Source organism: Plecotus auritus (assembly GCF_963455305.1).
Source record: "Plecotus auritus genome assembly, chromosome: 8".
In the NCBI taxonomy this organism is placed as follows: Eukaryota; Metazoa; Chordata; class Mammalia; order Chiroptera; family Vespertilionidae; genus Plecotus; species Plecotus auritus.
Window position 1 is genome coordinate 128,203,990 of NC_137782.1, and position 27,994 is coordinate 128,231,983.

General features: G+C 43.6%; 1 protein-coding gene across 4 annotated transcripts; it reads right to left on the minus strand.

Annotated features, from left to right (window-relative positions):
- Nucleotides 1-1,396: 1,396 nt before the first annotated feature.
- SEMA4F (ssemaphorin 4F) lies at nt 1,397-27,952 on the minus strand. 4 transcript variants are annotated; one of them, XM_080685592.1, is made up of 15 exons: nt 27,680-27,952; nt 25,218-25,369; nt 24,318-24,377; nt 23,992-24,090; nt 19,279-19,372; nt 9,499-9,618; nt 9,246-9,397; nt 8,453-8,631; nt 8,111-8,258; nt 7,762-7,984; nt 7,521-7,630; nt 7,254-7,414; nt 4,001-4,059; nt 3,351-3,739; nt 1,397-2,001 (listed from the first exon to the last, which is right to left on the minus strand). In XM_080685592.1, the coding sequence occupies exons 1-15, from the start codon at nt 27,822-27,824 to the stop codon at nt 1,807-1,809; spliced, it is 2,286 nt and encodes a 761-aa protein (XP_080541718.1). In that variant the 5' UTR covers nt 27,825-27,952; the 3' UTR covers nt 1,397-1,806. The 4 variants fall into 4 exon arrangements, with proteins under 4 accessions (XP_080541718.1, XP_080541720.1, XP_080541717.1 ...); XM_080685594.1 differs by having other exon boundaries at nt 1,398-1,974; nt 3,663-3,739; XM_080685591.1 differs by lacking the exon at nt 1,397-2,001 and having other exon boundaries at nt 2,995-3,739.
- Nucleotides 27,953-27,994: the final 42 nt, after the last annotated feature.

Consider the following 27,994-nt stretch of genomic DNA (forward strand, 5'->3'; position numbering starts at 1 on the left):
AGAGAAGCCAGGACAGTCAGGGCCCAGCAGATACCAAAATGACGTTTTCTGCCATCACTGAGGCCACCAGTGAAGTGGTGGGCTGCTGGGAAAAGGGAGGGACTGGGAGTCTCCAGGGAAAAGATGTGAGTTGGCCTCCTGTTGGGTTAGGCCAGTGCTGTGCTAGAGCTCCCTTGGCTCATAAGAGCCCATAATGAGCATCTCTTTCTGGCTCTATTTTCAGTAAGGCGACGTGGGTAGCAGCAGACAATGGTAGGAGTGACAAGCTGAGTGTAACAGTTTAGGGATCAGGGACCAGAGCCAAAAACAAAGGGGAATTTAAGAGTGAGGGCCAGGAAGTGAGGCGCAAGTCCCATCTTCACCCTTCTTTAATGTGTGAAGCCAGCCAGGTCTCTGGCTGCCAGAATCCTCACAATTGTCCCTGTAGGAATCCTGCACCCTCCTTCAGCTCTCTTCCCTTCCCACACCCCAAAGATAATGCAATTACTCACACTATTTCTCTAGGGGCTGGCTTCACATTCCTGAGCTCTCACTCACTCTTGGGGCTTGAACTTTCCAACTAAGAGGTGATTTTCCTCACTTCATGTCTCTTCCCATCATTCCTCATTTTTCCTACATTCCTCATCCCATTTTTCTCCAACCAGAGCCACTGTTCAAGAACCAAATGCTCAGCCAAAACCGGTTTGGCTCAGTGGATAGAGCGTCGGCCTGCGGACTGAAGGGTCCTGGGTTCGATTCCGGTCAAGGGCATGTACCTTGGTTGCGGGCACATCCCCAGTAGGGGGTGTGCAGGAGGCAGCTGATCGATGTTTCTCTCTCATCAATGTTTCTAGCTCTCTATCCCTCTCCCTTCCTCTCTGTAAAATATCAATAAAATATATTTAAAAAAAAAAAAAAAGAACCAAATGCTCAAATCTATCATGATCTAATCCAAGCATGTCAAACTCGTAGCCAGTGGACTGTATGCAGCCCGCCAGCCATGAGTTTGATATGCTTGAATTCCTCCCCACCCTGGAAAATTCTTCTCCTCCCCTCCTCAGAGACACCAGGCCCCTCTGACATCTCCCCATCTCCTTTCCTCCCTCAAATGGAATTAACGAATAACTTTGAGAGAGTAAAGTGAGGACAAACCCAAAAACATACACCTTCCTCCATTCCCACAAAGGACTAAGAAGGTCACTAAGGTCAGACATCTGAGGATTACCATAAACCACAGGCCCTGACTCCCACAGGCCTTAGACACTGGCTGCTAAGATCTGGCCAGAGATGACATCTGTGTGAGGCAATGACCCTCCTTCCACCAAATGGGGCTTAAAGTGATGCATGTGTCATGGTTACCATTGGGTTAAGGCGTATGATTATGGTGTAATATTCCAATATTTACACAACCACCTCTACTGGTATAGATAGGGCTTTATTGTTTACATGTTCTCATTTAATCCTTGTAGCAACCTTGAGGTAGGTATTATTATCCCCACTTTACAGATAAGTAAACCAATGTTCCTAGGTTAGATTACTTGCTGAAGATCATACACTTATTAGGGCATAGCCACTGATAAGTCCAAACCCAAGGGGACTCTTTTGGGTGATTCACAGGCTGCCGCCAAGGAAAGTAGAGCTGAAAACTTCAACTGGGAAGGGCTGGATCATTCACTGGAGCTCAAGGTGGGTGGGGGGGAAATCCCTCACCAGGGATGAATGAGGCACATTTACAGGCCAAGACCAGAACCGAGCAGGAGAAGCCTACAGCATCTGCGAGCTGTGAAGCAGGAAGAAGTCTAAGTTTAGTGAGAGTTGATGGTGTCTTCAAATATGCACAGAGCCCAGCTTCCAGGGTCTGGAGAAATGAGACGGCATCCAGGAGCTGTAAGTCCAGGGGCTGGCCACAGAGCAGGTGGGCCGGGGCAGAAGAGCTGCTGCTGAGTGGCACCATCTCAGCTTGGCCAACGGTGTCATGACTTGGGGGCAGTGGTCCTTTAACTTTGTTAAGGCCTTGAAAATCTGATGAAAGCCATAAAACATCCCCCCAGAAAAACACAGACACACATATACAGACAACATTTTGCATACGATTTCAGGGAGTCCATGGACCCCCACTGGAGAACTAACTGCTTTAGGGCAAGGGTGTCAACCTGAGTAAAGTCACTGATACAAACTTATCTTTACACTGCTTGCATTTCCTATGACTGTTCCCCTTTTGTTGTTCCCTAATATTTAGAATGTTGTGAAATTTATTTTTAATGGGAGCCAAGGAAAGGGGGTCCAGCCTGCACTCCAGCCAGAGAAAGAGAGCAGCTGTGCATGGCAGTGGTGGCAGCCAGGAGGCAAAAACAAACAGAAATATGGGGTCACATGTACTGCTACCCTTCCCACCCAGAAGGCCTCTTTGGGAGTTTTTCTCAACTCAAGAGAAGGGTTGTGAGAAATGATTGGGGGAATGGGGGAAGTTGTTTATTTCCTTTTAGAAAGCCATTCCTTCACTGGCTATAGGGTCTAAAGTTCTGCAGTCAACTCCCCCATTCCAACCTTCCCGCTCCTTACCCCCGATGAATACACCTGAGCAATGGCCCAGTCACTCATGCACATTTGGCAGGTGTCCTATGAACACTCATATATACACATGCTCTTTCATGGAAGAAGGAAAAGTGGGGTGGAGGGAGATCATGCACTCTCCACAGAGAATTAGACTAATCGGAAGAATCAGCAAAACCACTCCAAGGACTCAGTGCACATTAGCTTCCAACCACCTCCATAGCTCCTCCTTCTGGCCAGGGTCCAACCAGAAGGCAAAGTCATAGCTATGTCCTATGCCCCTCCCCAAATTTATGGGCCCAAAATAATGGGCCAGGACTGAAGGGGTCACCAGGATTCAGAGAGCAGGGGTGGGAAAAGTCCTGATTCACTGCAGAGAGAAGTTCTGATCTCTCATGGGAATCAGGAATCAGGACTCAGACAAAGGCCCGGAGCCCATCTAGGCCCAGAGAGGGCTGACACTGAAGTCAAGTGATCATTCAAAGGCCAAAGAGAACTCAGAGGCCATGATGGTCTTCCAGGCCCAGTGACCCCAACATCTCAGTGATCACTCCATTCCAGTGGCCACTCATGCACTAGTGGTCATTTGCCCAGTCCTAAATGGATGTTTCATCACATGTGGCCAGAGGAGCCCCAGTTAACCGAATATGGGCTGGGCTCGGGCAAGGATCAAGCAGAAAAGGTGGAGGGAAGCCACCAAAGCCACTGCCCCTCTTGCCTAGAGCCAGGGGCAGCCGCTCATCTTCAGGAGAGGGAGAGGGAGGATCCTGGCTGTAGCTTGTGGTCCCAGATGGCGGTGCCCCCAGGTCCAAGCCCACCTTGTCTCTAGAAAGAAGTTCCCTCTGTCGCCGTCGCTGCTGACGTCGACCAATCAGGAGGAGAGTCAGGGATGCTGCAAGAACCCCCAGAAAGAAGCCAGCCAGTCCAGCCCCCACAGTGTGGGCCCGGCTTGAGGGGCCCTGCTGGCTGCCCCATACCAAGCTATAAGCCGCTACCACGCGGGCTGCCCCACCCTCCTGACATTCACAAGCATAAGCACCCATGGCCCCTGGGGTTACCACCACCTCTAGCCCATCCCTCCGGGGGGTAAAAGCAGTCACTCCACTGGGCTGGTGCCACACACAGGATGCCCAGGCTGAGCTTGGGGAACATGGCAAGACCACATGTGCAGCTGTAGCCACAGGAACTTCAAACACTACTGGGTGTTCTGCAGAGAAACAACAAAGGCATAAAAGGTAGTGAGGCTATAGGCTGGGGATGGAGGGGTGATGAAGAGAAACATAGGGGGAGATCAGATTTGAGAAGGAACCATGGGGACAAAGCTAAAATGAGATTCCCAAAAAGGGTAAGGCCCAAGTTACTGGCTACCATATCTTCCAGGATCCAAGTTTCAAAGTGGGTCCAAAATGGACAACTTTCTAGCCTCTTTCCACCCAACTCCACCCACATTTCCCTAAACCACACAGACCTCCAGGCTCTTTAGGACACAAAGAAGAGACATCCGCTGACTCTATGTCTTGGACCAGCCTACAAAGAAGAGAATATTTGATAAATCCAGTGTCAATATTCCTTCTATACTCCTCAGTACCAGAGAATATTCACTCACTCATTATATCTCCCATCATCTCATTAATCACTCCTGGAATTATCAGTCAACATTCTCATCATTAAAATTTCCCCCAATACTCCTCATGACGATTGGCATGTCAAATTCTACATACGTTCTAGCAGACCATAGAAAATTAAATCTGCACTAGGTCTGTTGGAACGATGTTTGGTGGTGTGCTTTAAAAAAAACATTGGAACCTTCCAAGAAATATAGCTGACTGTCCACACCATAAGATTTCTCTGGAAAAGAATATTAAAACTACAGGGTGGTCTGGGTTTTTTTCTGTTAAAAGAAAGGGAAGACTTCTCTATAAAAGTTAATCAAAATTCTGTGAGGGTCAGTGAGATGACTTTGTTTCATAAAGCTGCTCATCTCTAAGTAGGAACTCTTTCTTCAACAACTGTTGTACCTATTGGCCTCTAACAGATCTGTTTCAAATAATACAATCTTGGTATTTTCAGGATTTCAATGGACTGTGTCTGACAGAAGGACAGCAAGACAGGCTGCTCACTCTGAACTTCCTGGCACCACTACCAGAGGGAGAGAGGGAGGCCAGGGAGACCTCTAGTGGGCTGTCAGTGAAGACCAGATGGAACACACAAAAGCTTCAACCAAAAGTAGATTCTGTTTGAATGTGAATTCCTTCAACATAAATTGGAGCCCCTGAAATAAGCTATGAAACTGGTATGAATATATTAAAGTCTCTGGGTAAAACCAAGTTTGCCTAGTCTAGCTGACAGTGGGGAACATGGGAAGGCCATAGGTGTGGCTATAGCCACAGGAACTACATGGTCTATGTCTTCTTCCTTATATGAATTGAGGTATGAAGGGTAGAGTGCATAGAAGTACCAGCTTGGTCATTGCTCATATTACTAAGAAGTATACTGGCATGTATGCACACCCCACATCCTACACACACATACATATATATTTGGAGGAGACCCTGAGGCTCAAGTACACAGGATATCCAACACCAATGAAATTATTTTAATGAATATTAAAACAATAAAGGAAAGAATAAAGCACTTGTTTTCATCTGAGATGTGTCAAAGTTCTCCCGAGAAACTAAAATACCAGATCAAAGTTCTTAACCAAAATCAATTCCCTTACAAGTACTTTTACTTCTAAAATATTTGTAAGATTGGGATTTAGTAATATGCACAAATATACAGCAAATTAACTGGGCTTCAAAATAGGAAGTCATGAAGTCAGTCTGAAAAAATACCTTTGAAGCAATCAACTAAAAATTACTCACTTGAAAGGAATCTCAATTAAAGATTAAAAGACTTAAGAAACATCAACCAATTACAACTGATTGACATTATTTTGATCCTGACTTAAGCAAACTGTCTTTAAGTATATGCAATTGGGAAAATCAGACATTGATTAGATAGTTGATGACATTAAGAAAGTGAGTTTGCAGTGTGCTAATGATAATACGGTTACATTTTTTTAAAGCCTTTCTGTGTTAGAGATACACACAGAAAGATTTATGGATGAAGTGATATGATGTCTAAGATTTGCTTTAAAATAATTGGGAGTGAGTGAAGATAGTGATCAAGCAAGACTGGTCAGTTGATGGTTGTTGAAGCTGAGTGATAGATACATGGAAATTCATTATACTATCTAGTTTTTGAATTATTGAAATTTCCTATAATAAAATGTTTTTAAGAGAGTCCTTGCCAAAGCCGGTTTGGCTCAGTGGACAGAGCATCAGCCTGCGGACTGAGGGGTCCCAGGTTCGATTCCGGTCAAGGGCATGTAACTTGGTTGCGGGCACATCCCCAGTGGGAGGTGTGCAGGAGGCGGCTGATCGATGTTTCTCTCTCATCGATGTTTCTGACTATCTATCCCTCTTCCTTCCTCTCTGTAAAAAATCAATAAAATATATTTAAAAAAAAAAAAAGAGAGTCCTTATCTGATACAGATATATAATGAAATAATGTAGATGAATATAATGTCAGAGATATACTTCAATGTGGCACATGATTTTAAGTTAACTGCTGAGTGGAAAATGGATGATAGGATCCCCAAATGGACAAAACAAGACCAATTTGGAGGTTATAAGAGTAATCCAATTAAGAAATGATGATGGCTAGGACAAGGGTGAAAGTAGTAGAGAAGGAGAGAAGTTGCTGTGGAATGAGGATATAATAGATGGAGCTAGAGTCAGTACCAACTGCAATATAGTGTGGGCAATTTCTGGCTTAAGCAACTGGATTCACAGAGGTCCTTTTTTTTGCGATGAGGAAAACCAGAGAACTATGTGAAAGAACGAGAAAACAACAGTGCATGCTAAGACCTGCTAAATTTGAGCAGCTTATAAAGCATCCAAGTAGGCAGTTGGATAAGGAGTTCTGTAGCTCAACTACAGATACATCTGTAGTTGTCAACAACACTCAGTTGGTGTTGAAAATAATGGGAATAATATCACCTAAAGCAGCCGTGGGCAAACTACGGCCCATTCGGCTGTTCTATCTGGCCCGCGGAGTCGAAAGAGCGAAGGGTTCTCTTGCTCTCCCCTCCGCTCCTTTACTTTGAATTTATATTAGTTCACACAAACACTCCATCCATGCTTTTGTTCCGGCCCTCCGGTCCAGTTTAAGAACCCATTGTGGCCCTCGAGTCAAAAAGTTTGCCCACCCCTGACCTAAAGAGTGCACAGAAGTGTAAAAAGAAGGACTGAACCATGAAAAATATCAAAATTCAGAAAATGGATGGAAAGAAATGAGTAAAGGGAGACAGGCTGGTGAAATAGGGAGGAAAACCAGGAGAATGCAGAGTCATAGAAAGCAATAGGAAAGAGTATTTCAAGGCAGGAAGGAGGGAGTGGTCAACTGTGAAAACACTTCTAAGAGCTCTTCTAAAATGGAAACTGAGAAGTGTATGGCAACATGAAAGTCAGTCACATGGTCCAGGGCAGGTCCAGCAAGGTGGCAGGAACATTGATAAGGCCGCATGATAGACAAATTGATTAGTTAGTAGGGACTGACAAACACAGTGACACTAAAAGAAACACACATGGCAGCATGAACAGATCAGAAACAGGCAGATATATGGAGAGGTCAGAGCCCTATGACAGCAGGCAAGAGGCCAGGGCAGCCACACTCACCCTCCATGCTCCCCAGCATGGGCCACACACGCATCTAGCCGGAAGCTCCAGGCACAGACAGGGTCTTGGGCCAGGATGCACTCTGAGCAGCTCTGGAGACGTCCACAATTGGTTGTGTTCACTTGTGTTACCTCAGTACGGGAGCCAACCAGGAGCCAGCTCTAGAGAAAGTGAGTAAAAAGAGGGCTATGCTGCACCTCCCAGACTTCAGAGTCACAAGCTAGCTCAGATGTCTCCCCACCAGACTCCCCGAAATCTATGACTCACTTGATACAATTTCATATTCTCAACTGGCTGTGGCTCTGGGAATAAGGCCAGATCCTCAAGGACACTGAGCTTGGTTCCAATCCGCACAGCTCTGTGGAGGTGTCCATCCTCTAGGAAGCAGACAGAGGGCACGACATAATAACACACTGTACCTGTGCCTGGGACTCTCATACCTGTAAGTACACGACCCTCTCTTTGACAAGAGCACAGGATGGGCAATGTACTTGGTTACTAAACATACCTGTCCCCAGGTAGAGCACATCATACTCTTTCCCTGAGAGGCTGGCCACCCTGTGGGCCACAACTCTGAGATAGACTGTATCTGTAGTGACCAGCAGGGAGTGGCCATCAGCTGGAAGCACTGGCCTGTCCATGAGGGGGTGATCTCGGATGAAGGTGAGCACACGGTCAGGCAGGGAGAGTGACGAGCCAAACTGCTGGAGTTTCATGTTATTAGCGATGCACTAGAGAAAACACAGGATAGGTGACAAAGTTTCCCAGGGGCCAGGAAGTATCCGTGATGCTTAGTTGGGCTCTTGCTCTAATGAGGCAATTCTGGCATGGGGTGAAGAGCTCCCCAGACCCCTTACCTCTCCAGGTCTGGGCTGGGGTACATCATTGTCCATGACAGGCAGTCCCCTGTTGCAGTCATGTTTCAGCTCTCTGAAGGGACCATTCAGCACTGTCCGAATGTCTTGTGGTTGGAAGGCACAGACAGCCGAGATGGCAGCCCCCTCCCTGGAAGAGACACAGGTTGGAGCCAGATATCTGAAGAGCACTAGGGGACAACTCACCCCCTGTCAAATGAGATGACGACATAAGAAATGCATAGGAGCCATGCAGCCAGCTCCTCTGGAAGAGACAGCACTGAAAGGTGCCAACCCCACGTATCTCCCACCCTGTAACTCTCCTCCACACCAGGACCCCCTCACCACTGGGAGGAAAAGATGCCATAAAAGATGGGGGCCCCCACTCCAATCTCAGGTCGAAGAATAGCCATGTCCTGCAGGACACTAGAGGCCCGGCCATCTTCAGGCCCTGGACACAGCAGGTCAGCCTTCAGAAAGGTCGTCCACCTCTGCTGGAGGGTCTTCCGGCCCCCAAGGTCCCCCTGGGGTGACAAGAGCATGGGCATTTCTCTTTAGAAGACCAACATTGTAGGGAGAATATGGAGACCAATACGAGTTTCCCCCAGACAAGGACAGATGGAGAGACAGATGCATAAAAATGCAATGTAGAGATACAGACAGCGTTAGCAGTAGGGAATGATACATGGGTAGACAGGGTCACAATGACAGTGACTAAGTTCATTGTTGCACTTATGAAGTACTATACTACATGCTTTACATACCTTACTCATTTAGGCCTCAAAACAATCCTTATACCTAGGCATCAAAAATATCCTCATCTATAAGGATGCTAAAGAACCTGCCCCAAGTCAGGTTCTAGTGGAGGAAGTAGTGGAGCAGGGTCTGGAGCCCAGGTCTGTCAACAATTCCCACCTTTAACCTCTGCACCTCCTAGGGACACTGTATCACAAGGGTAGTTGTGGAGTTAAAGGGGCAGAGCCCTTTCCTATACTCTTCAAGCTTGCAGAAAATAAGTCAAGACAGGGAAAATGGAGACAGAGGAGAAATGCAAAGACAGAGACCCAGAGAAGAAAACACAGAGACCAGGCAGAGCAGGAGACAACAGACAGACAGACAGCTGGGATCGGAGTCTCACCGCGCACACACGGGCCACCCGAGGAACTTTAAGGCGCTCATATGAGTCAAATGCTCGAGAAGTCTCCGTAAAGAAGAAGTAGATTTCCTTGTCTCCGTCTTCATCACCCCACTCAGCTGGCCTCAATGCCACGGCTGCGACAAAGGCTGGAGCTGGGGAGACCTGTGGCCTCAGATCCCACAGACTCAGTGTGGGGCCACCCAGCCTCCACCCACCCTCTCGGTCCCCAAAGTACCCCTCTTCCTCTCCCCACCGTTAAGCCAGGATGGCAAGGTCTCTGTCCGAATCCAATCCTCAGCACGGCCCACAGCCCGGGAGATAATCGGCTCTGTCCCCAGGTAGTTTTTCACAGTGGCAGCATAGAGAACCCCCCCTGCAGGGAGACAGGGAGAAGATGAGCTGTGAGACCTGCTGAAGGATACAAAAGGGGCCACAGGCAGAGCAGGGATAAAGCAGGGGCAGGAACTCTTAGGGGCTGAGTGCCATTAAGTGCAGGGCACTGCTAAGCACATGAGAGGATTCCCTCATTTAAAATCATCCTAGACATAAAGTGCTCCAGGGCAGAGTGGGGAACCAGTGTTTAGAGGAAAGAGCTGGAGTGTTAATGTATATGAATGGAGAATGAAAGCTGCCCTTGTATCCCAAACAGTGTGGCTCAATGGGTGAGCGTCGACCCATGAACCAGGACGTCACAGTTCAATTCCTGATGAGGGGTACTTGCCTGGGTTGTGGACTTGATCCCCAATAAGGGACGTGCAGGAGGCAGCCAATCAGTGTTTCTCTCTCATCATTGATGCTTCTAGCTCTCTCTCTCTTCCTCTCTCTAAAACCAATAAAAAAATTTATATACATATACATATACATACATACATACATATATATATATATATATACATACATATATATATATATATATATATATATATATATATATATACATATATATATATATATATAATGAAGAAAGCTACCCTTGTGGAAATCAGGCTATTTGGTTGGTTTGCTTGTGTTGTCTTTGTTTTAGGGATTTCTCTACCCTGTAATATGCTAATTATACTGCGACTCTCCAGGAAGGAGGTTTGCTTTGCAGCAAGTCCCAGTCTTAAGTTCTCCCCCTGTGGTAAATGTCTGAAGGAACTAGCATTCTTTCTGAACATTAGTGGGTGTACACTGCTCTGGAACTAGTCACAACTTTAGGGAATACTATCATCATTTGGGGAATTGATCAAGATGCAGATTCCTGGGAGAGAAGGGAGTGGTGCAGCTCTGGGCTGAATGTGAGAGCATTATAGCCACTCGAGTACCACTGCCAAGGGCTCAGACATGAGCCAGAGAAAATGATTTGGGGGAGTAAAAGGTCACAATCCTCTCCCCCTCAGAGTTTTGTGTATCACAGAGGACAGAGATCCTGGAGAGAACAGAGTGGCATTACTTTATCACTTACTACATACGAGGCACTGTGCCAAGTGTTAAGCACATTGATGCCCCCAAGAACCCTCATCCGAGTCCGTTTAATCAGATGGATACCAAGAGGTGGGGATGCACAAATGTGTGCAGGAGCACAGAGGACGGCCCAGCCACATCTGACTGAGTAGCAGCATCTCAGAGGTGACATTTGAGCCAGGTCTGAAGAATGAGCATTTGCCAGGTAGAAGGGCTTCAGGGAGGACAATAAACATGTGGGAAGAAGGATGCCATGTTTAGGGATGTGGGCTACTCCCCAGGCTGAAGTGCCAATGGGATACAGGAGCTGACAGGCAAGTGAGCAGAGGTGCAGTTGGAGGTGCAGAGACAGGCACCCAATTATGATGATTCTGCTCTGCCAAAACTAGGAACATGGACTTGATCCTACAGGTAAGAGCAAAACTTCAGAGATTTTCTTGAAGACAGGTGACATAATCAGTTTTGGTTTTTAAGAAGATAAAGCTAGTTCAGAGGCCATTCACACAGTGCAGGCAAGAGTGGAGTGCCTGAATTAAGGCAGGGGCAGAGGGAATAAAGGGACTGGACTTGCGAGATACTTCTGAGGTAGAGTCCATTAACAAGGTTTGAAAATCAATTGAGTATGAGGTGTAAAAGAATGGAATAAAATGTATCTCTAAGGTTTCCTGCTTAGAAGATGGATAATAGTAGATGGTGATATTATGAACCAAGCCAGGAAATGACAGGAGAAGGCCCATAAAGGAGGTGGCTGGAGAAGAAGTGAGCTTAGTTGTTGGGCATGCTAAGGTTGAAGAACCTTCAGGACATCTGGTCAGAGATATTGGAAGGCAATCAAACAGAAGGAGTCAGGCAGCAAGGCCAAGTCAGGCTAATTGGGAGTCATGCTTAAGTCATGACATAAACGTCATAGACAGGAAAAGTGAGAAGAGAGCCCTAGGACACCACCCTTTAAGGGGAGAAGGTACTGAAGGCAACTCAGAAGATAAGTCAGAGAGGATGGAGAAGCAGAGAGGCTGGTATGCCAGAAACCGGTGCAGAAACCCCAGCAGGAGCCATGGGGTTCACCCACTTAGAGTAGCTGTAGAGTAGGGCCACTACAGGGAAAACAGTCATGGTGGAGCAAAGCTGCATGCCTCAGGCACCAGAAAGATAACCACTATTTTAAAAACGTTATGCAGAGCAAAACAGAGTAAGGAGCCCTCAGAGGGCAACAGTGGAGGGTTAGAAACAGTGGAGGGGAGGGGAGGGGAAACTATACTAACTCTTGTGATTTGTGTTTGTGATAAGAATCCAAGCATGTTGGAGCCAGGGAGTTTTGGGTTTGAACCCTGAATACTCACTGGTAGTATGATCTTGGGCAAATTAACCTTCCTAAGCCTCAGGGTCTCAGAGCAGCGCTGAGGCTTAAATGAGATAAACACAGAGCCCAGGTAGGGCCTGGCCCATGGCTGGCATTCAATACATGTTGGTGATAGCTCCTTATGAACTCTCAAGGGGCCTTGTGCTTGAGTTGTTGCCTGAGGTGTAGGGATTATAAAATGGCATCCATTTCCTTGCAGTGGTTTCAGGTGGAAGAAACCAGGTTTGGGGCACAAGTCCTGGCACCAAATGGAGCAACAAATAAGCCAGTCCTCTGTATTTCCAAAGGGAAATAAAAGTTGAGAAAGAAGCCAAAGTTGGAACGAAAATTTACCTAAGAGTGTTGTAAATAAAACACTCTAAAACCAAAAGTCTGGTAGAAGTTGTGTCATGGATAACCTGAGAATGCAGGAAGATGTTGTGGAGACAGTTATAAATACGTTGGCAGCATGGTTTAGTGTGTGTTATGTGTGTGTGTGTGTGTGTGTAGACAATCATAATTATTCTGCAAACAGTAAAGGACCTCTATTAACCATGCAAGGACCCAATGATAGATAGAGGTAAAGGGTCCCAAAACTTTCTAACAGATCATCAAGGGTCCTCAGCAACTCTTGAGCCTAGATTGCTGAGGAACACACTCAGGATGGAATAGCAGAGGGTCACTGACACTAAGGGACTACAAAAGGGATCAGACACTTCGGGAGGAAATAGTAGGGTTTCAGGTGTACCAAGGAACTTGCAACAGTCTTACAAACACAGAGAAAGAACAGCAGCCATCAGTTAATGAGGGCAAGAATCTACAGAGGACACAGGATCAGCCCATGTCCTAGATTCTCCGGGACAGTCTCACTTCCAAGTATTTTGTTGTACTGTCCATATAATAAAATAGTCCTGAATGTGCAGTTTTTGGTGGATTATTACTGAATGGATCAAGTCAGTAGACATTAAAATATACATTTGCTATTGGCAAAAGACGATGTGCAAGAGAGAAAGATGCCCACAGTGTTGAGTTCAGGGAACAAGCTGGTTAGAACAAAACACTGGGTACAATTCAACCCGACGTTTAAAGATATGTTTGTATACATGCCTGCAGATGTAGGAAAGATTGTTGAAGGAGCTATAGCTCTACAGTGTTAATGAAGTTTGTTTCTGACTAATGAAATTACAAGTGATTTTCATTTTCTCCTGTATACTTCTTGTGTTCATTAAATCGTTTTTATAGTTAGCATCATTTAATTTTATAACCCAAAAAATGGAGATATTTTCATTTGGGTAATACACACAAAAAAAGATTGAAAGTTGCAAAAGATGAAGAATCACAATTATTTGTGGAAGTCAATCCACATCTCTACCTGCCCAGATGTAAGCCTGTGAGCACAGGCTTCCCAGATGTGTTAGAACACAACACTGGTAGACTAGGGTAAGTGTCATGGCAATGAATATTTCACTCCCCTGGTGTTTCAAGTTTTCACTTTCTTATCAAAATGCTCACCTTTAAAGGTTTACAATAGGAATTATCATTCATTAGCTTTCAAACAATTTTAAACAGCCCTAGGCAGCTTAGCTCAGTGGATAGAACATCTGCCAGCAGACTGAAGAGTCCCGGGTTCGATTCCGGTCAAGGGCACATGCCCCGGTGGTGGGCTCGATCCCCAGTGGGGGGCGTGCAGAAAGCAGCCAGTCAATGATTCTCTCTCATCATTGCTGTTTCTATCCCTCTCTCCCTCTCCCTTCCTCTCTGAAATCAATACAAATGTATTTAAAAAACAAAACTATTTTAAACATACCCTGGCTTTCCTTCCTCCACTTCCTTTTCTTCTCATGATCAAAGCTTGGCATGATAAATAGCTGCTATCCTAATAGTCTACATTTCCTTATCTAAGGATTGGGGCAGCTAGATAATTTTCTTTAAAAACACAGTCTATTATCAGGCCATAATTAGATAGTTGGAGATGTGGCATTTACCTTTTCCTCTGTTGACCTGACCGTATAGCTGTCTTGTTTCAGTGTGTGAATGCTAGTCTTGGGGCAGATACACCTAGATTTAAGAGGTGGGCTGGCAGCACCCAGTGCATCTGGAACATTTGCAGTATTCTTTGGCAGATACAATAACACTGGACGCAATGAGACCAAAAGGAAATGATACAAACCCAGGACAGGTTCCTAAAGAGAAAGAGCAAAAGCTCCCTCCCTCTGCTCTTCTTGATAAAACACCCTCTCTTTTTTAATAGGATGTGATAGGAAGACCAGAGATGACTGCTATCTCTAGCTTAGGTATCTGAGTGGGTAAGCACGCAGCGGAGGGGACACTGATGAAGGAGCTAGTTTGGGGGAGGTGAGTGAAGGTGATGAGCTTTGGGACATGCTGATTTTGAGATTCCTATGGGACACTGAAATGAAGATGTCTGGAAGGCAGTTGGATGTGTGGTCTGTAGCTCCAGATAAAGTCTGGGAGGCATCAGAAGGCAGTGAAAATAGAATCCACAGGGCTGGTTGAGATCAAAACCACATAGAATGAGAACAGAAGAAGATCCTGCATGGAAATCTAATGAGCCCCAACACTGATGAGCAAAAGACAAAGACCCTACAAAGGAGATTGGGAAGGAATTGCTGATGTTTTAGGCTAATGTGAATGTTACTGTCAAAATATTTTACAATATTTCCAAATCTGAACAGTGCAAATAGAGACACTGAGATAATTTTGTTAATTCTATCTAACTGCAGTACAGATAAATGTCATATTTGAAGACACGATTTTGGAGGCTTTTCCCAAAAGAAATACAAGTACCAATAAACAAATGAAAAGTTGTTCAATCTCACTAATAGAGATGCAAGTAAAAAATACATCAAATTAGTCTTTGGAGGAAGTCACTGTTTGTATGCTTTATTATGTATATTATTTGGGACTGACAAGGATGCAGTGAGACAGGCCCTCTCATCACAGTTGGTTGGACTAAATGGAAAGAAATTTAGATAAATCCATCAAGCACCATAAAAATCTTTACACCCTTTGGCCGTGCAAGTCTACTTTTTGGATTTATTCATATGCAATTAATGACATTTATGTGAAGAATTTATATAAAAATATTTCTTCTACAGTATTATTCATAAAAACAATAGTTTTTAAATCTAAATGTATAATTTTATAGGAATAATTAAATTGTGCTATGCAATATTTATATGATAGAATAAATGTTAAGTAGTCTCTAGAAATTATATTTTGAATAATTAATTTCTATAACAAGAAAATGTTTAGTATACAATACTAAGTGAAATATGCATAATAATTCCAATTTATTATAAATACACAGACACAGAAAAAGTAGTCTAAAATAATAGTAGTTACCTGGTAATGATTGAATTGCAAATAAACCTTTCACTTTCTTCTTTAACATTTCTACATTTTTCTCAACTTTCTACAATGCACATTGTAATTTTTACAATATAAAATGTTATTTTATTATATTCTATTAATAAATATTATAGTCTAATAATATTTTCATTACTAAAACTTTTTATTTCAAAATACCTCTATTATCTTTAAGGACATTTTTGTATCTCGTAACTAGGAAATTTGGTTCTAGTTCCTACCTAATGTTGGCACTATTTCTATATCACTGTTTTCAAAACAGAGGATAGCAGGGCATAATGGATCAACATTGAAAGTTCCGACTAAATACTGGCACCTACTTAGATCAAGAAAAATTTTAAATTATAACCCTATAAAGTTTAGAACTTGAGAGAAAAATTTATATTGGTATTGACTATGACATGGATCTGAGACAGAAAGAGACATTGAGGTTGTATGTTAACTGTCTAAACTTAGTCATTCTAAACTGTTAGAAAGTGATTTCTGATCACTTCCATCAATTATCAGATGAAAGCCAACATCATTATTTGGAAAAAAAAAAAGACAACTTAATTTTTTGGAAAAAAAACTTGAAACCTTTTTGAAAATGTTACTCCTTTTTGAAATTTTTCTTTATCATGCAATAATCTTCTTTATGAAATCTGTGCCTTTGAACCAAATGCTAATGCAAATCCACTTGCTGACTGGAACACTGAGAAATTACAAGCAGAAGGTTGAATGTACTTAAAGTTTACTGCTTGAAAAAAAGAAAGTATGTTAGATTGTTGCAATTGAGACATCATGTTGTTGATAAGCAATTATGTAGAATCAAGATACATTCACAGCCCTGGCTGGTGTAGCTCAGTTGATTGAGCACCATCCCATGTACCAAATGGTCTTTGGTTCGATTCCAAGTCAGGGCACATGCCCGGGGTTGCAGGCTTAATCCCCAGCAGCTGATTGATGTTTTGCTCTCACGTTGATTTTTCTCTCCCTCTCCCTTTCTTTCTCTCTAAAAATCAATTTAAAATCTTTTTTTTTTAAGAAATTCACAAATGGGAACTATCTATAATACTCTCAACAATAAAATATTTTTTTAAAAAAGAGTGACATTCAATCACTATCTTTCTTAATGTTCCCAATGACTGGCTCAGAATTTTGCCACATATGCTTGATAAAAAGTCAAGAAAAATAAACCATCGATTAAACTATTTCATTCAAATATGTTTGAGTAAAAAAAAGGTCTCATCAATATCAACTATAGATGAATGATAGAAATGACAACCCAAATATTGTATTTATTATATGTATATATATGTATGTATGTATGTGTGTGTGTGTGTATATATATATGTATATATATATACACACACACACACATAAATATACACTTTTGTTCACTTTCAAAACATTTATGTTATTTCTTTTCAGAAAAAGTAAGTCCTTAGGGGGGTGGGGGCATAAATGGGAGGTGGGGGGTAATGGGGGAATAAGGACACATATGTAATACCTTAATCAATAAAGAAATTATTAAAAAATAAAAATAAAATAAAATCAGGCAGTTAAAAATTAGAAAAAAATAAAAAATAAAAAAATAAAATAAAAACATTTTGCAAGACAAAAAAATAGTAAGTCCTTAATTATCTGACTAAAATTTATTTAATTTGTATAGCTTTTATGACTTTTCCTATGAAGTCCTATATAAGAAAAAATTTATTGTTAGATCTTACATTCCAATTTTTTTCATAAAATATTACGCAAAAGTATAGATAAAAATCAATTTTATAACAAAGTTCACAGCTAAAGTCAGAGAAGAAAGAAAAAACAGTATGATGAATGAGTCAACTGATTAGCTAGTTGGGAAAAATTAATTTAGGTCTCCATCTCATGTCATTCATCAAAAGAAGTTTTTAAAAAAATCAAAATGTTAAGTGTTTGGGGGCAAAATTTTAAGAAAAAAGTTTTTATCTGCTCTCTAACTGAAGAAAAATTTCGCTTAAAAAATGTAATTAGAAAGGAAAATATGTAGATTGGAACCTTAATATCCTACCTGGTAATTGACCCAAGAAAGTAAGCAGAGGATTTATGAGAGAAGAAATAAAAATAGTACTAAAACATGAAAAATATTCAACTTCACTAATATTCAAAGAAATACAAATTAAAACAAGGTACTATTTTTAGTCTCAACAATCTTTTTTTCCTTTTTTTTTTTTTTTTTGACTAGTTTATTGGTTTTTAGAGAGAGAGACAGGGAGAGAGAGAGAAAAAAACATCGATGTGAGAACACATTGATTGCCTCCAGCACAACCCCACCGGGTATCGAGCATGCAACCAAGGCACGTGCCCTTGACCAGGAATCCAATCCATAACCTCCTGGTGCACAGGATGACACCCAACCAACTGAGCCACATCAGTCAGGACTCAGAGATCTTTTAAAGTGACAACAATATATTTTGCTGAAATTTATGTGAGAAAAAAAGCACTCTCACTTACTGCTGATTTAGGGTGTAAATTGGTACACTCTTTCTAAAAACCCAATTAGCAACAGATAATGAGCCATAAAATGCTCACACCCTTTGATATAACAATCTCTTTCCAGAAATCTTAAGGAGACAATCTAAAATAAGGACAAATATTTATACACAAAAATGTTCATTACAGTGTTAATGGATAATAGCAAAAACTTAAACTAAATAAAATTAATTTATAGAAATTATTTGGAGTTGCTTAATTAAATTACTGTATGCTTACAGGATGAGTAATAGCATGATGTCATTAAAAATTCTCTTTATAAAGAATTTTTAAATTATACAGAAATGCCTATGATATAAAGTTACATAACAAAATTCAAAATTATACCCATGTAGCATGACATTTAAAAGTTTTATAAAAAAAATAAAATAAAATAAATAAATAAATAAATAGAAGTTTTATAATATACACACACACATAAAATTTCTACTAACCTGCTTGTTTTACACTATCATGAGAAAATGGCTAGATCCTCACTTAATCTTGAGGGTGCATGTGGAGTACTCTAATCTAAAATACAGGCTCTGTGGGACACAAACAATTCACTTTGTGGCTACCGAGAATTAAGCAGTCACTCTCCAGAAAAGATTTATACATAAATTGTGAAAGAACCACTCAACACTTGAGCAACTATATGGCTTGTTCAAAGGAAGTAACAGCAGGAACTTATTGAATAGTCATTACTGACTCCTCTGAGCTACAAAGGACTGGCCAGTAAAATATGTGCTTGCATACACATTACAACAGGCTAAAAGGAAGTATCCTATAATATTAACAGTGGTTTTCTGAGTAGATACTCTAGACCTTTGCCAATATAGTGGCCACTATACACATGTGACTACTTACACTTAAACTGAAATTAAATACAACCAAAAATCCTTTCCTTTAGTCGCACTAATCATATCTCAAGAGCTCAAAAGCCACATGTAGCTAGTGGCTACTTTTGGACAGCAAAGATACAGAGCATTCCTATCATCACACAAAGCTCTTTTGAACAGTTCTGTTCTAGAAGACTTCATATGTTCTTTAAAGTGTATTACAATATGCATTGTAGCAGAGTCCTCTTATGAACAGGAAAAAAAAATGAGGGGGGTGGGAATGAGGTTAGCAGAGGAAACACTCACATTAGAGGTGCAGAGAACACATTCTCTAGGGAGAACCCAGGGAAATAGTACTCTGGAGAAAAGCGGGACACAGGCACGCTGGGAAGAATAGGGAAGGCTAGAAAGAGACATGGGAATAATAGACATTCCTAGGAAATGAAAGAAAGGACACAGAAATTCCAACAGCAGGGGTGGGGAAGGAAACAATTATAGCAAGAAGTCACAGGTTCTTATCTCTCCCACTCACCAGCCATTACAGCTGCTGACCGCTGAGCTGGCTCAAAAGGACATTTCCCCCGGCCACTCTCAATTCTTTCAACCTGCTGGAAACTGGACACGGCCTACAGACCAGAAGGGGGCAATTGGTTTAGGGGTCATAGGGTTCATGATGAAAATCACAAAGGTGTTCAGATGAAGGAAAAGCCCAATTCCCATTCCTCTGCTACCATCCCCATATTCCCAGTCTGTTACTCCTGATTGCCCTGCCCATTCTTGCATTTCCCATCTCTGCCATCCCTTTTTCATCAGTTTATTCTTCTTCCTTCAATTCCCCTAATACCCAACAACCACATGAAGGAGCACCTAAGATGGCCCTAGATGACATGGAGAGGCTAAAAGGCAGATCTTTCCTCTGAAATGCTGAATTGTAGGGTTTGCAACTGGCTGGAGAATGTGCTACAGGACAAGGAGGATGAGAGCAGGTCTGCTGAAATCTGAAGCCCTTAGGAAGGATAAAGAAAAGTAGAGACTGATACAGGACCATCTGAAGCCCAGGGGTCTAAAGAGAAGGGCCATCCTTTCCCTACACCCACCCCAAGGATAAAAGATAGCACCAGAGCCAAGGATACAGAGAAGGGAGAAGAGAATCTGCAAAGTCGTGAAGACCTGAAGCTCAGAGGATTTGCTAATGTAATGCCTTCCTCATCCAGAGACTTAGGAGGAATGACCTGGGTGTTGGCGAAAGGTGTAAGAGCCAGCCAGAAGTTACCTTAGCTAGGCATCATACACTAAGAGAGGCTTCAAGATAACAACTAAAAATAGAAATCAGGGATTATTTCAACCTAGGACTAACAGAAAATGTTAACTGTGGCTGATTGGGAATCAAAGTTATGGCATGGAAGTGCCAGGATATCTCTGGCTCACAAACTAGTGTGGACAGATGGTGTTGCTGGAGCCTAATAACCTGGATGGTAGTTGGAGCTGCAATGCAGATATATGTCCCCTGAGTATAAGTACACTACTGGCCCAATTCTGACTGCCTGTGTATTTGCTGTAATTGGCAAACAATACTTTATTTTATGGAGAGAATCTTGGTCAAGGCCTGTTAAAATCAGATGTCATATGAGATTCCCAAAAGTGAATACTGGGTCAAAGAGTTTTCTGGAATGGAAGACTAAGCACCTTACCCGTGTGGCAGTGGGAGCATCCTAGCCTGAGGAGAAAAGATGACAGTTCAGTAAGAGATTACCAAGTTGTGTGGGCACTTTAGGGACACGGTTAAAACCTGCTATGTCCCTCTTACCTCAACTATGGCAGTAACCCCCTTTCTGCCACACTGCCTACCATCATCCTCAATTTACTCTACATATCCACCCCAGAATAATATTCCTAGTCTATCAGTCACTGATTTGATTAATTTTTGAGCAAGAGAATGACAAAATGGCTCACCACTGCCTGGAGTAGAAACTCTTTAGCCCAGATTACTTATTCTCTAATATTTCTTAAAAGGGACTCTTTCTTCCAACCAAACCGGATCACCTGTTATTCCTAGAAAACAAATCATGTTTTCCCATCTCTATGCCTGAAACTACTCCCTTACATTTCACCAAGGACAGAAAAGATGAGCCTTTTCTCAATTCTCATTCTCTTTCATCTTTAGTTACTTTTTGCTACTTTTGACTCACTCCCCTCCTTGAAATATTTTATTTCTTGACTTTCTTCAAATTATACCTTCCTGGAGTCTCTCCTCCTATATAATTGTTGTTTCTCTATCTCCTCTGATTGTTTCTCTTCTTCTTCCTAGCCCCTAACTATGAATCCTAAAAAATATATCCTTAGTCCTTTTCACATATACTTTAATTATGCTGTCAGCCAGACCTATGCAAATCATTCCCCAAACTCTCCAAGTCTGAGGTCTTCCAACTCTAGTCCACGTTTGCACTTGACTGCTGGACTTCCTCACAGAGATGGCTTATCAGACTCTTCAAACTCATGTCAAAACTAGTCCTCCTCCAGTTTCCCCAAATAGAATCATTATGTTATCTAGGTTTGTAGCCTTTGAGCAAGTGAGCCTCCTATTAACTAAACAGGTTATGATTACTATATGGTCAAAATTGCATTTAATAGGGTCTGAAAGGGGCCAGACCACTCTACTACATTCTCTCTCTGAATGTTGAGCTTCTTCGATGTATCATCATTGTGCGAATGAGCACATCGGTTGTGGCGAAGGCAAGTCTCTTGAGCTGAAAGCCAGAGCTAGGTAGGAAGGCTCTCACTGAGCTGTGGGGCTGGAATCCATCCTTCTGTTTGGCAAAGGACCTTTCCCAGGTGGTTGGGGTGGGAGTGGGGGTGGGGAGAGATGGTCCCAGTTACATGAAACAGGTCAAATGTCACAAGAAGTTGAAGCCAGGTAAGGTCTTCTGTACTGCAGGTTGGACTAGAAGGTGCGAGTAGTGGAGCAGAGCCGGACAAACCTGGGTTTAATCTTGGCTCTGCCTCTGCTAGATATATAATATTAGACATGGTACCTAACTTTTCTGAACTTACGTTTCACTGCTTGTAAAATGGAAAGAAATAATACCTAAATATTATAATGGGGTGATGAGAATTAAATTCAATCATGAATGTAAAATACCCAGTGCCAAGTCTGGGATAAAGCAGATACTCAATTGAATATGAAGTCTTATTGTAATGTAAGTCTAACATATTTCTCTGTTATATGCTAGAGTTCCCTCAACAAAACAAATTAAAACATTGACCTCCAAAAGCTAATGAGCTATCACTGAAGGGCAGCACTCCACGTTGCTGGAACTGATAGGTCCAGTGCTTGAACTTCCTTTTGTAAGAACCTTCATTTCTCTGAGCAAGCTGTTGTGTATGGAGCAGCTAGCTAGTCAAAGCTCTCAGAAAATAGTTATGAATAGTCTCAAAGTCATCAGTCTGGAACATGAGAGTCTCAGAACTAAGGATAAGGCAAGAACTTGCTCAAGCAGATGGGCATGGGCAGATAGGATAAGACAGGCAGGTAAAGGCAGAAGAGAGTATCCAGAAAGTCTGGAGGGCAATCTTGGTATGTGGCTTGAAGGGTTAACACAGCTGATCTTTCTGTGCCCTATATTCTCCTAAAACAAGCCTTGACAAAACGACAGTCCTTCATTTCATGAGCCTGCTAGATAGAAGGTACAGAAAAAGAGCTAAAGTTGTGGGGCTGCAGAACACAGACCCCTGATTTTGCTCTGGGTGCTGATGTTCCTTGAGAGTGGACCGGGTTCCAAGTCACGCCAATCCTGACAGGTCTGTCCAGAACATTTTCTGTCTGGATACCTAACCACCATTAGGGTCCCACTTCAGAGAGCCAAGGAAGAATAGAAGACCTGGGAGATTAGCTGGGAATAAGTCTATTTTCTATAAGCCACGGTTGATATTCATACCCATGGGCTCCCTGAGCCTGCACAGACTGGACAAATATGGCAATGACAATTCTACTGCTACTTTGTGAGCTTTGTGAGGACTACAGGAAAACCAGAGACTCAATATTACCTGATAAAATATAGAGATTTTCAATACCACCTGCCCTAGGAAACCTTCCCAGGATGACAAGATGAGGGAGCTAGCCAGACCCAGTAGGGAGCCTATCATTTGCATTATGAAAAAGACTCGGCATAAGCCCAAGGGCAGCCCACAGGGACTGGCTATATATCGAGTATATACAATTATAGCATTCTAAGCCAGAGATATGAGGATGGCCTTTAACAGAGAGAGGTTTGGAGATACACACTGACTAGATCCAGGTGGCAAGAATTACTGAAGATTGCAGAAGGGTGAAGTCAAGATTGAAGTTAAAGATCAAGGTCAGGAAAAGGAGTCATTGCACTCCCTCCTATTGCTTCATGGAGTAGGAAGGGAAGTCACTGGATGCAAAGGATGTGTGAGGCTTTCAACTCATCCTAGGGCCTTATCACAAAGGTGTGCTACCAGAGGACCAATGACTGACTACTGGATCTCTGATGGGAAAAGATGAGGATTCAAAAACATCAAGACCCTTCCTGAGATATCACAGTCCCAGGGACTTTTGTTACCAAGACCAGCCTAGATGTGATTAAGGGTAAATATGTCCCAAGCCTGCCAGGGTGTGAGGGTGGAAATGCCAGGGCTTCAGCAGCAATGAACAGGACCTGGAAGAAAACATGGTTGACAGAGCAGCCACCTTGAAGGCAAGATCGATCCAGAGTATGGTGCCAGCAGGTGCTAATTAGTGGGCAGTGACCTGAGAAGCTCATGAGAAGAGCTTCACATTCAGTGAAGTTGGCAGTGAATATGGGAGAAGGTGGTGAGAGTTACATGCCAGGGAGGAAGAAACAGGCATGGACAGTGCTGATTAAGAAATGGACTCAGGGAAAAAAAATGGACCCAGGCTGCCTGGACAAAGCATACATAGGACAAGGGAAACATGAGTTACTAGCTCTGAAGTCTCTCCTGGATTTCTCCTCTCCCCAGCTCAGCTAGCATCCCTAACTTCCTTCACTGTCCCACTACATCTCCCTTTAGACTTTGTATAACTTACCTTCTACAGACAACCTCCCTCCCCACCCTTTCGTACCTCCTCCAGTGGCAAAGGCTCCACCCAGTGAGGACATCCCTCACCCCCAATGCTTATCATGCACAAGGGTTGCGTTAAGCATGCCCCCCATCATGGTCACTCACAGAAGACCCTTCCCATCCTCCCACCCCTGTCACTCACAATAACCCCGCACTTCGGATCAAAAGCGAAGGTGCCACAAGTGAGGAGGTGAGAGGCATTGGCAATGGCGAGAATCTGGACAAAATTGTGACATTCGTCCTGGAGGTCAGAGATGGTTAGAGAGAATCAGAAGCAGCAGGTACAAGGAAAGGTAGGGTAGTGTCAGGCCAGTTAGATGCAGCTCTGGGATCAGAAATGATGGGTGATGATATGGTGTTAGAGTCCCTGCCTGGGCCCATTGGGATGGCAGCACTGCAGGGGACTGACAGAGTCAGGGCTGGGCCATTTCAATTGACACTCAGGACAGGGCCCAGATTTACACCTACCTCCTTCTTGCCTTTCTTCCTACAGTTCTGTCTGTGGGCCTCAGGCACCATCCAGTCAATCTGAGAAAGGAGAAATAACCATTTTCCCCTGATTCTCCCCCAACTCCTCCCGAGTCAGGGTAGATAACACAGTTCCACAACCTCCATCAATTTGGAAACTTCAGAGACACCCCTCACCCTCAGAGCACTGTTTTTAAAACTGGAGGTCCCCAGCTATTAATGAGTAATAAAATCAATTATGAAATAACAGCCAACATTACTTTTAACAAAATATATCAGGATGTATCTCATATAGGAGAGTAGATATTGGTTCAAGAAAGTTTCTTTCAGTACACACTTTGTGTATGGAGTCAAAATATACCATATATTTCTTATTAAGGGGTGATCAAAAAAGTTTGAAAGCTATTGTCCTAGATCAGTGGTCGGCAAACTCATTAGTCAACAGAGCCAAATATCAACAGTACAATGATTGAAATTTCTTTTGAGAGCCAAATTTTTTAAACTTAAACTTCTTGTAACACCACTTCTTCAAAATAGACTCGCCCAGGCCGTGGTATTTTGTGGAAGAGCCACACTCAAGGGGCCAAAGAGCCGCATGTGGCTCGAAAGCCACAGTTTGCCGACCACGGTCCTAGATTAATGTGATTCTAATGATTCCTCTGCCCACTATCACCTAAAATCTGGTCACTGTGGCCTCCTCCCCTCATCATGAACCTCCCTCACAGCCTCCCCAGTCACCATGACCCCCCAAACACCCTAAGCTGAGATAATGTACTTGATGGCCTCCCCTATTCATTTTCACTAACATTTCACCTCCTACCACAACACCCCTCCCTGACCTCCCATAAAGCCATGGATCTAATTACATGCTCTGGGGTCTTCCCCACTCTCATCTCTCACCCTTCGAGGTCTCTCCCCTGAAAAGGGCAGAGATAAAGCGAAGATGGCGTCCCGGGCGCCGACATAAAGTGTATGGGAAGCAGGATCCACAAGGAGAACAGAGTAATTGTATGTCTGAGGGACGGTGAACCGGGTAAGGTAAGTGTCAGCCTCTGGCAGAAAGAGAGGGAAGAGTGATATCAGCCATCGCTTCATAGGGGTTAGGTCCACAAGGCCAAAAGAGCCAATTTTTGTTTTCTTCCATTTATTTATCAGCCATCAGGGGAAAAACACAGAGCCTGACAGGCCATGTAACTTTCCCAGAGATAGATAACCGATGAGGCCAGAATATTTAGCACACAATGCAGTCAAGTATGCTTTTTCTATAAAAATAGAACACTTTATTAAAATAACAACATAAATATTAAGCCTGTAAAATCTATTCATAGCAATATGACACACAATTTGAAAATACCTATAAATGCTTCAAGTATTCTCCTCTCTAAATTTCCCTTTAAAAAAAAAAAACAAAAAACACTACTTAATAATAACTTCCTTTTACTTAGAAGGGAAATGCTACACTCTTTTCACTAACACATTAGGAGACTACCTCCTCTCTCTCCCACAACCCTTGATCTCCTCCCACCTCCATTCTACCCAAAAAGCAAAGAGGTATAGAGTGTAGTGGGCAAGAGTATATGCTTTGGAAATGGATCAGCCCAAGGTTAAATCTGGCTCTTTCACTTACCAGCTGTATGATCTTGAGTAAGTTACTTGCCCTCTCTGAGCATTACTTTCCTCGTCTGTAAATACCACCATCCAGGGTCGTTGAGAGAATTAAATGAAATAACATGTGGAAGCATCTGACACATAGTACAAATCGTTCCTTTCTTCCTTCCTTAAGTATGAGCTCTGTTTTGACCAAATCTAAATCTCAATTCAGCATTCAAAATTCTTATCTGTTTATGTTACTCTCACATCGATGTTTCCCTCGCTCTCCCTCTTGCTCTCTCCCCCTCCCTCCCTTCCACTCTCTCTGAAGAAAAAAAAAAAAAGCAATGGGGAAAAAATATCCTCTTATTTATTTTAAAGATTATACCAAATAAGTTAGCATGCCTTCTTAGCTCAATGTCTGGCTCTGGGGATCCTATTCCCGCACCAATACAATTCTATTCTACCTGTTTCATCTGCTCAGCTACCCTCAAGACTGATAGAATGGCCAGCAGCCATTCATTCCTAGATATGCTGATGTATGGGGCCCCACCCATCTTCCTACAATCATATTCATGACTGTGCTGTCTCTCTCATGCTTAGAATAAGCCCTGGTTCCCTCAACCTCCTATTGTATCCCCAGCTCCACTTCACCTTGCCATTAGACCTCTCTGGATCCCTGGACATCAACCCAGCCTGGTAATCACAACTCTATGTAGTGGCTATTGCTCCAGCACAACCTGAAAACCCAGACTCCAATCATTTGTCCTCTGGATTCAAAACATCCTATTCACTGGTCTGAGTTTTTGCCGACCGGTTGTACTCCCAGCTTCACTGGTTCTGTCTGCCCAAAGTGCTAACACTCAATGCCCACTGAGAAGAAAACAAGATCCACAGCCACACTCATGCCCGCCTCAGCAGAAAGCCTTTAAAGTGTGAATCAATCCAATGACCACTTTTAACCTTGTGGCATCCCCTGACTTCTTGCACAGCTTTTGAAAGGACCATATCTCCCTCCTCCTTTTTTCTTTCTGAAGACTTTAAAAATCATTTAAACAGAATTTTAAGTCAACTCACTGAGTGGTTTCCCAACATTCAATAGAGGGAACGGGTAGGGAGAGCAGGCAACGTTAGGAAATTAAGGTTATGATAGATCGGATTGTGGGAGAATGGGAGTTGGTGTCAGAGATGTAAGAGGACTGGGAAGTGGGTTAGGGAATATTAGGGCTGTGGGCAGGACAAAAGGGGGTGGGGGGTAAAACTAATGATATGCGAATGAATTTGAGAAGTGGGCACATGAAAATGCTGAGCTGGCCATCAAAGGAATGGGTGGATGGAATAGAATGAAAGATCTCTGGGTTTGGAAGCCAGGATGGGTACCAAACTGGCGTGACCGACACAGGTGCATGTCTGGTAGGAGGATAATAAGGGAGAGAGAACTTCGAAATAGATGACCTCCGGCAACTCCCAAACCCTCCCTGGGCCTCAGTGCCCGTATCTGCACCGCGACGGACTTAACTCTCCCGCGGTTCTGTGAATAAGGGGCCGTGGGAACCTCCTGGGCGTGTCACGGGACCGAGGTGCGAGGTCCCGCCCGGGAAGCGATGGAGCAGCACCGCGTGGGAGTCCCGCCTGGTCTCGGGCGGGGATGGCCCGCGCGGAGGGACCCAGGATGCGGCTGCTTGGGTCAGGAGAGCAGGTGGGTGTAGGCACCCGCGGGCGGCGCCTGGGAGCGGCGCAAAGGGCTGAGGGCGAGGATGCCCGCGCCTTACCGGAGATGGGAAGCGAGGTCCTGGGCACCGAGCGGGGAACGCGACCGGACACCGGGCCGCTCAGCACCGCCAACAGCATCAGTGGGAAATGCGAGCCGGGAGGCGGCCCGGGGCCCGGGCGGGGCCGCGCGGCCGAGGCCCGCATCTTTGGCTCCGCCTGGCCGCCGGGTGGGGCGCACCCTACAGTTTCTGCTCAGGGCCGCGGCGCCGCGGGCCTCGGTCCCACTCGTTTCTCCTCGGCCAGGTTCGGCCTACGGCGGGCAGGCCGGACGCAACCGGCCCCGCCCCTTCAGGAGAAGGCCAATGGCAGTGCTG

Coding starts and splice junctions, on each gene's coding strand:
- SEMA4F (XM_080685591.1), bottom strand. CDS start 27,824: ATGCGGGCCTCGGCCGCGCGGCCCCGCCCGGGCCCCGGGCCGCCTCCC. Junction 7,985..8,110: donor CCCAGCCCAGACCTGGAGAG/GTAAGGGGTCTG, acceptor TGTTTTCTCTAG/TGCATCGCTAATAACATGAA. Junction 3,740..4,000: donor GTGTCCTAAAGAGCCTGGAG/GTCTGTGTGGTT, acceptor GTTTCTCTGCAG/AACACCCAGTAGTGTTTGAA.